The sequence below is a fragment of the Cryptotermes secundus genome, unplaced genomic scaffold (assembly GCF_002891405.2).
Source record: "Cryptotermes secundus unplaced genomic scaffold, Csec_1.0 scaffold26, whole genome shotgun sequence".
NCBI lineage: Eukaryota > Metazoa > Arthropoda > Insecta > Blattodea > Kalotermitidae > Cryptotermes > Cryptotermes secundus.
Genome location: NW_019743656.1, coordinates 1379214 through 1393550, shown reverse-complemented (window position 1 = coordinate 1393550; position 14337 = coordinate 1379214). Strand labels below are relative to the sequence as shown.

Genomic DNA, 14337 nt, shown 5'->3' with positions numbered 1-14337 from the left:
TGATGATGATGATGATGATGATGATCTGTTTAAGAATACTTCAAAGCACTGTTTTCCAAGTGGTGTTACGTAGAACCTCAAGAGAAGTCCGTTACTGTATAAAAAGAATGATAGTTTAAATATTATAAACTGCACATATAACAATTTTCATACTTGCGCGAAATTTTATTCTAGAATTCCGTAGCAGAAACAGACTAAGTGCGGGACCAGATTTGAGAATTCGACTTCCCAGTATCAAGCCAAACATAAAAAGAATGTTTATGACGACAAAAAATAAAATCACTACTCACGTTGCTATTTACGCATGAATGGCATATTAGTTTTTAAGTTTCGTTTCCCATGTGCATGAAATATAATGTTTGTTTCTCGAAATATTTGCAGGTAAATAAAAAGTAGACCTCATAGCCCTGTTTAATATTTAGTTCTTTTTATCCGTACTCATTTGTGTGTTTTTGTAATTTCATATATAAGAATTTCATTAGATGTCCCGTGAACATTTTTCGAGTACAGAAAGGTACTGTGGCCAGATACAATCACGAATCGCTGCTTTAGAGCAAGATAATAAATCGTAGTCAGCTAGTTCTATTGACTGGAACATACATACATTATCACCTCTTACTAAGTCTTATCGAGTTAGCACATAAGCAGAGCGTCTCATCGGAAGGCACGTGAACGAGAGACAACGTGTCTTGTTTTTCTTCTGATATTCCACATGTACGGATACATGCAAATAGACTTCATTCATTCATGGCTCTACAGCCCATTGTTGGCCCTGGCCTCTTTCTATTTCAGTTTCGTAATCATTTTTACGCGGATGGTAGGACTCCTTGGACGAGTGATCAGCCCGTCACAAGGTCGCTACCTACACACAGGACAACACAAACAGTAAACGCACACACAGACATCCATGCCTTTGAGTGGGATTCGAACCCACCATCCCAGCGTTTAAGCGAGCGAAGACAGTTCATGCCTTAGGCCGCGCGGCCACTGTGGTCGACCCAAATAGACCTACCGCACAGAAAAAACACTGCTTCTCTATTACAAAGCCCAATCGTGTAATGTTATGTAAGGATATAATCGCTGTTTATTGTGAGGATCGCGCGAAAGACATAAATACACTGTGGGCAAAAAATGCAGAGTTTTTTTTTAAATTGTCACGCGTATGAATGACTACAGATCGGATTTATTGAATACTTGCAGATCATAACTACAAGTAAGTATAGCGCTATCGCTAATCAACACACTTTGCAGTTCACTGCAGTACGTACTAACTCTTTTCAGTCTGCTGTTATCTTCACTGGTTGTCACCAGGTAACGGCTTTCAACGCAGTAGCTTCCTCAGCTTCCGTGTGCATGGCATTACTGGCCGGCGAGTGTTTCACAACTAACTCATACTCTTCTAACTACCGTCTGAAAACTTTCGACTCTCTTAATCACAGCTGCGCCTCGTTATATAGCCTCGGATTGAACCACACAGAAAACACCGCTTCTGTTGCGGCCATTACCTAGCAAAGGCTGTTGTATAGTTGCTTATTTCGCTGTCGTTGCCTGACAGCGGGTCTGCATGCCACAATGTGGAAGCAGGTGATATATATAGTTGCATTATTGCTTTAGAATGTTAGAATTCTGGCATGGAAACTTATATATTTTGGACCTGAAAGAGCTGAACGAAGAAAAGCCAAATGGAATAAAATTGCTGATTGCAGAGAATGTAGAGGTTATGCGTGATCACAGATGTCCAGTCCCACCCTCGTGAAGCTGTGGCCCAGGATGTGGGCTATTATAGTGTTGCTGTTGCAGTGAGGAATTTGCAGCCACTCTGTCGGAAGGCTGTGGGCATGTTCTGGGATGAACTAATCGTCTCTTCTCCTTTGATACGACACGGACCGCATAGAGAACTAAAAGGGGGGATACACAGACACACAGCAAGATGATCTCATAAACTTCCTTTTTATTCTTTTTTTTTCGAAATAAGAAAAGCAGGTTAAAAATCTAAGCCCCGCATTGAGAATCTGAAATCCATCAACACTTGTGATATTCCGTGAGTTTCTCGGTAGTAAGCATGAAGATTATGTTCTGGCATGTGAGTACGCGCTTCGTCAGGGTAGAAGAAAGTGGAGGCATCACGTTCGTCCATTTACCGAACTACAAGATGTCACTTCCCAGAAAACTGATATGAAACAGCCTAATGGATCAAACAGTACATGAGAGTAACTGACAAGAGTACAGCTTTACAGGCTTTGCTGTTGCTCAAGATTATATCTTTACTGCGCTATAAACTTGAAACACGATTCCTCGGCAACTACGCCTTCTGCTGCGTATTTCATACGTCGCAACTGTGCGTATTGTTCTAAGGCTGATGGCATACATAACTTTTGAACATTCTCCGTTGATGGCGGTTTTAGTGTTATTTTATTTGTAATTTACGACGCTTTTAGTGTCGCAGAATATACAGGGTGTCTCAGGAGGAAAGGTCAGTATTCTTGGCGGCAATAATATCGATCATTATAAACAAAAAAGAAGTGTATATGTACATGTGTCCTATTCTGAACGGTTTCCGAGACAGAGCTACTTCACTGTACAGTTCCAAAATTGTTGATAAGAAAGAGGTATTGCAATATGTACTGTTTCTAATACCAGTATTTATTGTTCAAGTGACAAAATTGGTACAGTTTACTTAGTATAATACATTTTCGAAAATTCCACCGTCAACAACAGTGGACTTTGCAACTCGTGTGTCGTGTGTACAGTGTACTGTACAGTGAAATAGCTCTATCTCGGAAACCGTTCGGAATAGGACACATGTACATATACACTTTTTTGCTTAGAATTACCGATACTGTGACCTCACAGACGCCGGTTACGGTAGCCGAGTGGTCTAAGGCATGCACTGTCTTCGCTCACGTGGAAACCGGGATCGTGGGTTCGAATCCTACTGAGGGCATGGATGTTTGTGTGCGTTTTTCTGTGTTTGTCTGCAGGTAGAGGCCTTGCGACGAGCTGATCACTCGCCCAAGGAGTCCTACCGTATGTGTAAGATCTAGAAAAACCAAAGTGAACGGAGAAGTTCATGGAGGTAGGCCTAGGCCCACTGGGGCTGTAGAGTCAAGGAAAGAAAAATGACCTCACAGACACCCTGGGACACTCTGTATATAATGTCCAATAATAATAATACATAAGCTATGGCTTGGAAATGATTTTGAGGAAACGGTCGTCACCTAATTGTGCTATTTTGTCGGCATTTGCCTGAATGGACTGAAGAAAACCACGAAACATTTTCACGCCCAGTTGCTTCCTTCCAAATCCTTGTCTAACAATATAGGCACTGTAGTTGGCTGTTCTACCTGGTAAGCTTCTTGCGGCAGTAAATCCGAAATAAAAATATGTTGCAGATGATTGTTTAAATTAATTTCTGCTAAGATTGTCGTCACGCCATGTCGTTCGGAGGTAGCCCGACGTTTCGGAGGAACATGTCCCCTACATCTTCAATTTCGAAGAGTAAGCCAAGCAAGAAATTACACGGCGTCACAAACAAAGATCTCACAGTCACTGCCGCGAAGACCTCAACTCCAAGACTGGGCCTACGGCCTCTTCCCCAGAGATTTTTCAGTCATTTTTTTAAAATTGCTGTTTTAAAATTTTCGGTCTTAAATTGTAAATAAGAAAACTTTTTCTCTAATTTCAGTTTAACGTTTTATCTGTTCTGTTACGAAAGTATCCCTTTCTCTAAACGCTTGTGTGCGCCCCGTGATCTCGGCATATCCATTCAGACATAGTTTGAATAATACTTAAAACCTGAGTCCGTACCTCACAGGAAACGTATCACGTCTCCGCTACAGAGCCCAACCGGTTAGTGCTGTCTAGGGAAACAGTCGTTTATTGTGAGAACCGTACGGAACACGCTGATACACTCGGTGGGCAGAATTCAGAGGGTTTTTTTTTTTATTATGTTAAAACAGGTGGTAGATGTAGTTACCACTTTGCTTTGGAGGGTTAAAGTAGTTAGTACACATGGCCTTGGATATAGTAATAGCCTTTTCAGAATTACTGTAATCATGTTACCTGACTGGTAATTACCCCTCAGTTAAGCAGAAGCCAGTTGTGCAATTTCATTTATACCGCACCTGCGCGTTTAGCAGGTTGCTGGTGAGTCAGGAGTCTGTGCACGGTTGGTGTACAGAGTCGGGCACTTTGCGTGTTTCATCAACCCGCAAGCGAAATCTGAGGTTATCATGGTAGTGTCTGTGTTGGCTGCTGTCTTCTGGGATGTTACACCATGTAGTGTAGTAAATCATACCAGCGTTTCGGAAGAGCCTACGGCCTCCATGTTCAGGGTAAGCCGAGCGTAGAAGTGAAGGTACTTGATTTATGGGTCACTCTATATGTATTCTTACCAATTGTGAATATATACCTTTACATCCTTTAAGAGGGGGCACGCGGTAGCGTAGTGGTTGAGGAGCTATGTTACAAGCCAGAAGGTCATAGGTTCAAGCCCCGATGAGGTCATTGGATTTTTATTTCAGTTAACCTAATCCTTCCAGCCGCACTAGGCCCTGAGGTTTACTCAGCCTCTAACAGAAATGAGTACCAGGAATTAATTAAATAATTTTCCTGGGGAGGAAAGCGCGGCCGGTGCCTAGGGCTGACAACCTTACCGCCATCTTTGAGCCGGATTGTCTAGATAATGTGGGACCCTCAGCGTCTCCCAGCCCTATGGGCCTTCACGGCCTGGTGCAGGGATAGCTTTACTTTTTTTACTTTACATCCTTTAAGATACATTTTAATATTACGAGGTTGTATGGGAAAGTTCCCGGATTGTTATTATTGTAACTGCCTCGGTGAAAGAATATGAGAGGGGGAGGCCAAGGTCACACTTCCGCAAGTCTATTGCGTGAGTCTACCACGTGACACCATTCTGTAAACACGCATTGTTTTACACGAGTGCTTTTTCGACTTCATGTTTCGTTTTGTCTGCAATGGATGGCAAAATCGAGCAACGTGTCTGCATCGAGATTTGCGTGAAGCTCGGTAAATCCACTACTGAAACCCTTGCAATGCTTCGTGAGGCTTTTGGAGAACATACTTTAAGCCGGAGAGCGGTTTTTGATTGGCATTCATGTTTTAAGAGTGGTCGAGTGTCAGTTGAAGATGACAAACGTTCGGGGTGACCAAGCACCAGCAGAAGGACAGAAAATGTTGAAAAATTTCAAGAACTTAGGAACGAAGACCGTCGCCGAACAGTCTCATGAGCTTGCAGACACCGTTGGGATCAGTTGTGGAGTTTGTCAGGAGATCTTAACAGAAAATTTGAACTTGCGCCGCACTACTCCTTCACCACCACAACGCGCCCGGCCACACGTTCCTGAAAACCAGAGTTCGTGACTAACAACGTGGTTATCGTTCCTCATCCTCCCTATTCACCGGACTTAGCCCCCTGTGATTTCGCTCTGTTTCCCAAATTGAAAATGAAACTGAAGAGACGACGTTTTGAAACAGCGTTTGACATCCAAAGGGAATCGCAAACGGTACTCGTCAGCTTTAAGGAAGATGACTTCCACGGTGCCTTTGAAGCTTGGAAAAAGAAAACGATGGGATCGCTGTATACCTTCCCAAGGAGACTGTTTTGGAGAAAATAGCAGTTAAAATTGAGTAAGTTAAGCCAGCATTTCCTTTTTGACATAGTCCGGGAACTTTCCGATAGCACTGCATATTCTCCCATCTTCACTGTAGGTCTCTCGAATGGTTTCTTTCTTTCGGGTTTCTCGGGTAAAAATCTGTATGGATTTCTTGTCTGTCCCATTGAATGCTAAATGACCAGCTCTTCTCACCTGGGTACTTTTGGTGTACAGTACAAGTTAGAGGCTCCCCATTCTGTAATTCCTACTGCTACCCTTATAGCGCCTGGCTACGGGCTGGACGGAGTTTGAGTCCAGGTAAGGTCTAGAGTTTTCTCTTCTCCAAGTCGTCCAGGCCGGCTCTGGGCCCCACCCAGTCTTCTATACAATGGGTACCGGGGACCACTCACATCCAACTAGTGCCAAGGTCAAGAAAATGTGGATCTATACATCCACTCCCCCATACGCCTTCATGGCGTAGTATTTAATTAGTTAATCACAGGGACAGCTTTGCCCTTTTACCTTTATCACATCCTCCCTCAGCGCCGTTTTCTAAGCCATCATATGTTGTGATGCCAAAACTGCCTGCGTCGTAGTAGTCTGAGGCATTCGTGTCAAGTGATATGGGCTCTCTTCAAGTACAAAGACACGCGATGCGCTTTGATCGCCTGGGGTTAACGTCCCTCTGTGACATTTCAGTTCAAACGCCAAGTTCCCTTCAGCCATTCCCAGTTACAGCAAACGTCATTCAATTGTTTTAAGTTCTGAATGACCTGGTTTTCTGGAAGTTGTGTAGTGTTATAGTGGTTGGGTGCAGGAGTGGACGGGCATATTCATGGATGGCTTACAAGTTGGACATACGAATTATGATCCTCTGGAATTTGACACCGTGTAGTCTGGTAGATATCGGTTCCGACGTTTTGGAGTGACCTGTCGCTTCCGTCTGTTCTGGAGTTGTTCGACCCAACGGGTTTCTTACAAATGTTGATACATGTCTACCAGACTATACGGTATCACATGCCATAGGACCATTACTTGAAAGCCGTGTAGTACAAATTCACCTACGTTTCGGAAGAACTTACTGCTTCCGTCTTCAGGGTCAAATGGTAAGCCAAAAACAACCGGAAAAACGGTGTGTTCGACCTTTGAGATGGAGACAGTACGTTGGGCAACTGCACGGCGTCACGTCCCAGTACTCCTCATGGTCATTGCTGTGAGAACCTGAAAGCCAAACATTTACGTGCCGTGGGAGGCCGAAGAGTATGTAACGAACAAAGCTGGCGTTCAACTCCAGCTGCATGTGTTTTTGCAAAATTCTGGATAAGAATAGACAAACGCCTAACCTTGAGACGATGTGTGCAGTTCGTAACACACGGAACATTTATTTGGTGTACTCTGTTTTCTTTCTAGTCACTGTTTACGCAGATTTGATGTTGATTCCGAGAGCCAGGAGTTGCTATACAGCAACGGGATACGGGCTGGACGGTCGGGGTTCGGTTCCCGGCAGGAGCAAACACTCCGTATCCCTCACAGAGACCAGCCGGTTAATACTGCTTAGAGAAGTAATCACTGTTATGAGAATCGTACGGGACATGTAAATACGCTGTGTAGGAAAACTGAAGATGTTTTATGTTAAACCAAGTGGTACTTTTTTTTTCTAAATTCGCTTATTGGGGTGTGGAGTCCAACTGGGTCCACTGGGCACGGCGGCCACTGATTGGCCTATTGTAGCCTGCCCCGGGTGCTTATGATGATGGAGAATTTGGTGGAATGAAGATTGGCAGAGGAAACCGAAGTACTCCGAGAAAACCCGCCCCATCGCCACTTTGTCCACCACAAATCCCACTTGACCAGACCCGGGATCGAACCCGGGCCCCGCGGTGAGAAGCCAGCGACTAACCGCTTGAGCTATGGCGCGGCCTTAAGTGGTACATATACTTACGTCTGCACTTTAAAGGGTTTATGATGAATCGGGATAACTCAGTGTAGTAATAGGCTACGGTGCTGCAGGACCAGAGTTTGATTCCAGGTAAGGGTATGGATTTTTTCCAACACTACGCCTAGACCGCCCTTGGATCCCGCGTAACCCTCTATCCAGTGCGTATCAGGGACTTCTGGCACAGGGATAAAGCTGCTGGGATGTGAAGCAAGCCCCTCCAGCTACGTATCAAGCTTAACAGTGCGTGGGGCTTCCCCTACCACGAGGATTATGGAGGCGTTGCACCCACATTCTCTCTTCCGCGTGCCTAGAAGGGCAAGGGTTAACCCGATACCGTGTCTAGACTATTTTCAGCGCCGTATGTACTTTGATTACAGTGACGTCACAAACATTTCGATTCGTTACACAGTACGTCGCCACATTGTCCCTGTGCGTCTTTCTTGTGGGGGGGGGGTGACACAGGGCAGTCTTTTAGGCGGATGGCGACATTTTGGATGAACATGCTGCCTCCATCTTCAGGATTGAAGAGTGTAGGGTCAGGAATATGTTTATATAGGCAAGTTACAAAGAAGGCGGCAATCGGACGCAAGGAGAGGAGCTGGAAAGGAACACGGTCCGAGCCAGTGGGAGAAATGGACAAAAACGACCCTTTTAAGAGACACGTTGGTTTATCGTCACAGGTGGGGAAATGGAATGGTAAGAGAGAGCGGGGTCTTACCAGGGATCTGTTGTTGTGTGAAGAAGGAAACAGTGTTTTCAAATTATCGTATATATATATGTGCGTGTGCGTGCGTGTGTGTGTATGTATACGTATATATGGCACTAACTTCGCCGACAAACGGCAGTCGCTTGTTTATATAAACATGTATATGTAAACAAAACTACGTACTTCTAGTCCGCAAGTGAACTATACCAACCGAGCGACCGCCGTTTGTCGGCGAAGTTAGTGCCAAGTTTAGTGGATAGAGGGTGTTGCGTGGACAACGCAACGAATCCCCACGGCCGTCAATTTCGGATATATATATATATATATATATGCCAGTTCAGTTCGTACCTTACAGGAAACACATTACGTCTCCATAACAACACCCAACCGGTTAATGCTGTTTAGGGAAGTAACAGCTGTTCTGAAAGAATCATATGGAACATACAAATACACTGTGTGGGCAGAATGCACAGTATATAAATATGTTATACTCGTACGTATAGTAACCACTGGGATTTAAAAGGTTAACACACTAAAACTCTGCATTCTGCCTACACAGTGTATTTGTGTGTTCCCTATGGTTCTCACAGTAAACAGCGACTGTTTCCCTAAACAACATTAACCGGTTGGGCTCTGTAGCGGGGACGTAATGTGCTTCCTGTGAGGTACAAACGCAGTTGCATATTAGGGACATGAAAGGTTCAACCTTTGCCCCTCCACAACAGAGATTTAAATTATCAATACTTCAACGGTTACAACCCTTTGCAAATGTGATACACAAATGTTTGCTGCTCATCCAAAGTATTCAAAAGAAAAAAACTGTAGGGACACGTGTGTAAACTTTTAAAATAAAGCAACAGCACAGACAGGGTCTAATGTTACGGTTCGCGTATTTAAGCCGGACTGCTGGCTGGAAGTCAGTTTGCATCCGGAAGGTCCTGAGACCGGCCAGCTCGACCAAGGTTTTCCGTGGTTTTCCTCGGTACTAGAGCAAATGCTGAGTTGGTACCCAAATTCCACGTTGCACTGCATGCCTCACATGCAGCCCTCCCATTGTTAACATCAAAATTTCGCCTTAATATAGCCCTCCCAACGTTAGCAAAAACAAAAACAAAAACAAATCCGATCATATGCCCCATCTTTACCAGAAGGACAAGCGGGCACTGCCTGGGAACCTTCAAAACCGGAGATATAGTTTTTTTTACCCCCCCCCCCCAATGTGCCAGTGGTATTTTAGTTTGGTTCCAGAACAGACTCCCTAAATGCTAAACATCTCAGCTTACAGCTGCATAAAGGAGACGCTTTGTTTCGTGAAATCTGGATGCGATCTCTTGTTTGTTTCAGTTGTGTACTGCGATTATACTGCGTCCGGAAGGTCGCTGCAGTTTATAGAGGATTACATACTGAGGGAAGTGCTGCCTAGCTATGGAAACACCCACACCACGACGAGTATCACCTCTATGCAGTCCACTCTCTTCCGGTAAGTGAACGTTGTGCTAGTCAGGGGCTTGGATTAGTGCATCAGCAAGCCTCTCACTCCAGATGTTGTGGTGTCTGTTGTCCCTGTGCTAAACTAATTAAGCACTTCGCCATGAAGGTGTATGGGGGAGTGGATATATAGATCCACATTTTCTTCCGGTACCCATTGTATAGGAGGTTTGGTGGACCCCAGAGCCGGTGTGGACGACGTGGAGAAGTGAAAATTGTCGACTCTACCGGGACTCGAACTCCGACCTCTCGGTCGTCCACCCCGTAGCCAGACGCTATACCAACTACGCTATCCCGGCTCCTGGTGTCTATGGTAACAGTGGTAGGTAAATGGAATTATGGATTGGAAAGGATTTGGAAGGTGATGCGGCGCTCACCCAGTATTCACTCGGAGGGACTAGGAAAAGAAACACAAAAACCCTCAGTCAGGATAGCCGGAGTCTCGACCGAGGTTCGAACCGAGAACCGCTCGAAGACAAGTCCAGAACGTTACCGCTGGACAACCCCTTCCGGTTCGTCTTAGCACCAGGTAACCGGGATAGTTCTTTTGAGTATAGTGAGTAGGCTACGGACCGGACGACCGATGAATCTGAGTTCGATTCACGGAAGAGGCAAAGGAATTTATTTTTTCCCTTCCAAAGCGTGCAGAACGTCTGTGGACATGTCATCCAGTGGGTACCGTGGGCTCGTTATGCAGTTTGCTTGAGCGTCCTGTCACTTACTGTCTCAGGTTAATATATTCACCTCACGAGCGCACAAAATGCGTCCGTTGTAACGAACGTACTTTATGACGGACGTTTCTGAGGACACCACACACTTACAGAATGCAGTCTGTATTTTTTGTCTGCAATGAAGCCAGGAGAAAGCGTAGCATTCGCCTCTCTTGTTTATTACCAGTGAGATAGGAGTGTTTAGTTCGAATGCATGAACTGGGAGCTTCGAATGTTTTAATCAGACCAGCGTTACGCGGTGCCACTGATCGAGGCTAAAGCCGTCCCAGACGTTGCAAGAAGAGAAGCACGTGATTCGAATTCAGCAAGTAGACTGGAAAGATGAATGATTTCTATACCGGTACTTGCGCAGTACGCGCCACGGCTCTCAGTGGGCACGCCCATTCTGTAAACGCTTTTTCTTTCAATTGTACTGTGTCAACTTCTTTTCTTTCTCGCAAAACCAGAATCGCTTTGGCAAGCTTTACAGTTTATGCTCCTGCCTCGCGTTCTGGAGGGCCTTGTTTCAGCCCAGAGCCCCGGCTATCATGACTCAGATTTCCTCAGTCCCTCCATGCAAATAGTTGGGTTAGTGCCTCAAATAGGACATGGCAGCTTCCTTCCACATCCTTAACCCATGCATGATTTACTATGATTGTCGTTTGACGCTGTATAGTTCCATTTACTGATATCGCAATTCGTTAAACAGTAAATTCAAAAATCGCTTCATAAGCGAAACTGTATATAAATAGGTTTTTTTTTTCTAATTCCGTCTAATGAGGCCATCCAATAGTTAGGCTAGGAACACACACAGCGACATCGGTCGTACGGAAAAATGTACAATTTTTTGCCGTACGACCTCCTTTTCACTTTAGAGCGACCAAATACATTTCTTTGCTCTCAGACTGTCATACGGTAGATGTCGCATGTCGTCACGTATGAAAGCTAACACTACACTTTATATTCTACTACTTAATGCGACATGAACCGTACGGACGTCGTACGACCGATGTCGCTGTGTGTGTGTTCCTAGCCTTACTCCCACATTATCTAGACAATCGGCTCCAAATTGGCGGTAAGGTTGTCAACCTTACGCGCCGGCCGCGCTTTACTCCCCAGGGAAATTATTTAATTAATTCCTGGTACTCATTTTTGTTAGAGTCTGAGTAGAACCCAGGGCCATAGTGCGGCTGGAAGGATTAGGTCAATTGAAAAAAAAAATCCAATGACCTCATCGGGACTTGAACCCGCGAACTTCCCGCCTGTAGCCAGTAGTCCGGCATTAAATACGAGAACCCTAACGTCAGTCCCTATCTGGCCGTTGCTTTGTGTGAAAAAAGTTCACGTATTTATTTTTACACCATATTTTGGATGAGCACCAAACAGTTGTGTGTAACTCAGTCTGTTGTACCTGCTCAGCTGGTTCGCTCACGGATTTCTTGTCTTCCCTGAAGATGGAGGCGATACGTCCTCCGAAACATCGGTTAAAACAATATCTACACGGCGCCACATCCCAAAAGACTGCTTTCTTCATAGTCACCGCCGTGAAAACCTCAAATCTTACAGAGTTGTGTGTAACATTTCCGAAGAGAATGCATGTCTGTACGTACGCACATGGATACAAACATGCATATATTTATATTCGTGATTATTTGAGTATCTATTGTGGTGGCGCTGGCGGGATCGGATGTTATGTGAGGTTTGTTGCTGATCCAAAAAAGAGGATTCTCCTTTCCGCCATATTGTCCAGCATATGGAACTGGTCCATGTGGCCGCCGATGGCTTGGACGTTGTGGGAAGCTTTCAGAATTCTGGTTGCCTGTAAAGAGATCTTGCAAGCAGGGACAGAGGACATCACCGCCAGTTGCGCAGCTACTCAAGCACTTCCAAACATTTTATGGAACCCGAAAGTTCATTGCCGTCTTCGCATGACTCCGCTTATTTTTTACGATGAGGAGTTTTTAGCCCCACTCCCAACCCCCAAGCTGGAGGACCACCTCTTGACTGCTGTCCGCGACTGCTTATTCAATATATTCACTGGTACCCTCCATATCTGGAGGCTGTTTCCTCCATCCCCAGCCTGAGGACGCGTTATGCCGTGGTGACAAAGGACCCACCTAACATTCCTATATCTGTCTTTATTATTTTTATAAATATGGTTTTAGTCCGCAAGCCAACTATACCAACCGAGTGATCGCCGCTTGTCGGCGAAGTTAGTGCCAACTTTAGCGGATAGAGGGCGTCGCGTGGTCAGCACAGCGAATTCTCACGACCGTTGATTTCGGTTTTCTAGACCGGAGCCACTATTTCCTTGAAATAGCTCCACAGGTATCCTCACGAGGCTGAATGGACCCCGTTTAAGACCCATTACTTCTCAGAATATCTGGTAGCGCCGGGAATCGAACCCGAACCTCTGAATCTGTAGCCAGGAACTCTGACCACTAGACCACAGAGGCGGTCTCTCTCTCATTACATGAGTAATCAGTTAAGCAAGCGGCCTCCGTAGTCTAGGGCTAACGTTCCCACCTCATGACTCAAGGTACGCGGGTTCAAACCCGGCGGAGGTCGTGTAATTTTTAAGGGCGGAAAAATTCAGGGAACAAGTCCTCCGGGAGGGACTTTAAGCCGTGGGTCCTGTGTCGTAGATTTACGGCACGTAAAAGATCCTCATGTCTCAAGGAGACCTCTGAGCAAAATTAAGCAAAATGTTTCCCGCCCAAGTAGTTTCCAATGCCTTCGGTAGAGGGGGAAGTTATCGGGTACCAATGCCAGTAGAGGGCCGACCTCGCTGACAGAAAGGGGGAGAGTTATTAGGTACCACTGCCAGTAGAGGGCCGACCTCGCTGGCAGAATGGGGAGATAGCGGGCACCAGTATCGGTAGGGTATGGCGACAGTAGAAATTAAAAGGGGGACGTACAATAGACTGTTAGTCGCGGTGCATGGGGAAACCCACCCCCTCTATACTGAATAACTGAATCAGTTTAGCATAAGGACAAATTAGCCTTTTTATATACCTAAGGACCCAATATAGATGCTGTCAGTGAATGTGCCTGCAGCCAGCGGAAAATTCCGCCAGTTTTCTCGTAACTGTACTGGAACATTTTACACCTTGCAGATGTAGAAGGGCTGTAAAGCTTTGGAACATGCAGCAGTGTGCAGAACAGCACTTTTTTTAGCTGCACACAGACATTTTATAGCTTGCTGTGGGTGCAGAGAGGCTGTATAGTTGTTTAGGTATCTCAATAGTTTCAGAACTCCAGGGTTAATGATTTCTGGCAGTGTTTCGAGGCATGGCAGGTACGCAGGATCACCACTGATTCAGGCTCACCTGTGTTGTTTTACTGGCGGATGCACGTGCCAGTCACTGTGAACGATCGTGAAGCAGGGCTTATTGCATGCAGGAAGCGGAGCATGCGTACAGATGTTCGCTAGTCTTGTCACGCTGCTGTAAACATGAATGTTCTTGAGCTCAGTGATACAGTGGCAAAAAACCAGTTCCGAGACCTAGGTGTAGATGGAAGAATAATCTTGAAAATGGTGCCTAAAGAAATACAGTGTGTGGGTGTAGATTGGATTGACGTGAGTTAGGATTTGTCGGTTAATTCGTGTGCTCTTGTGAACGCGCAAATGAACATCTCGTTCCATAAAGGCGGGCAGTTCCATCATCTCTGCAGCGATTACACGCGATTCAGGAATCTGGCCCATTGGATGATATTAAAGTAGATCTTAGAATGGAATGGTATGGACTGGATTCATCTGGCTCAGGATAGGGAGCAGTGGAGGGCTCTTGTGAGCACAGTGATGAGCCTTTGGGTTCCATAAAACAGTTCTTGAGTAGCTGCACAACTGGAGACTTCTCAAGAAGGGCTCAGCACCAT

General features: G+C 45.4%; 1 protein-coding gene across 1 annotated transcript in view; it reads left to right on the top strand.

Moving 5' to 3' along the window:
* Window positions 1–14337, top strand: part of LOC111874158 — a 73546-nt gene that overhangs the window by 32561 nt on the left and 26648 nt on the right. The window contains exon 2 of the mRNA XM_023869407.1: window positions 9605–9740. Coding sequence (XP_023725175.1) covers window positions 9605–9740 — 136 coding nt within the window. The remainder of the gene's footprint in view (window positions 1–9604; window positions 9741–14337) is intronic.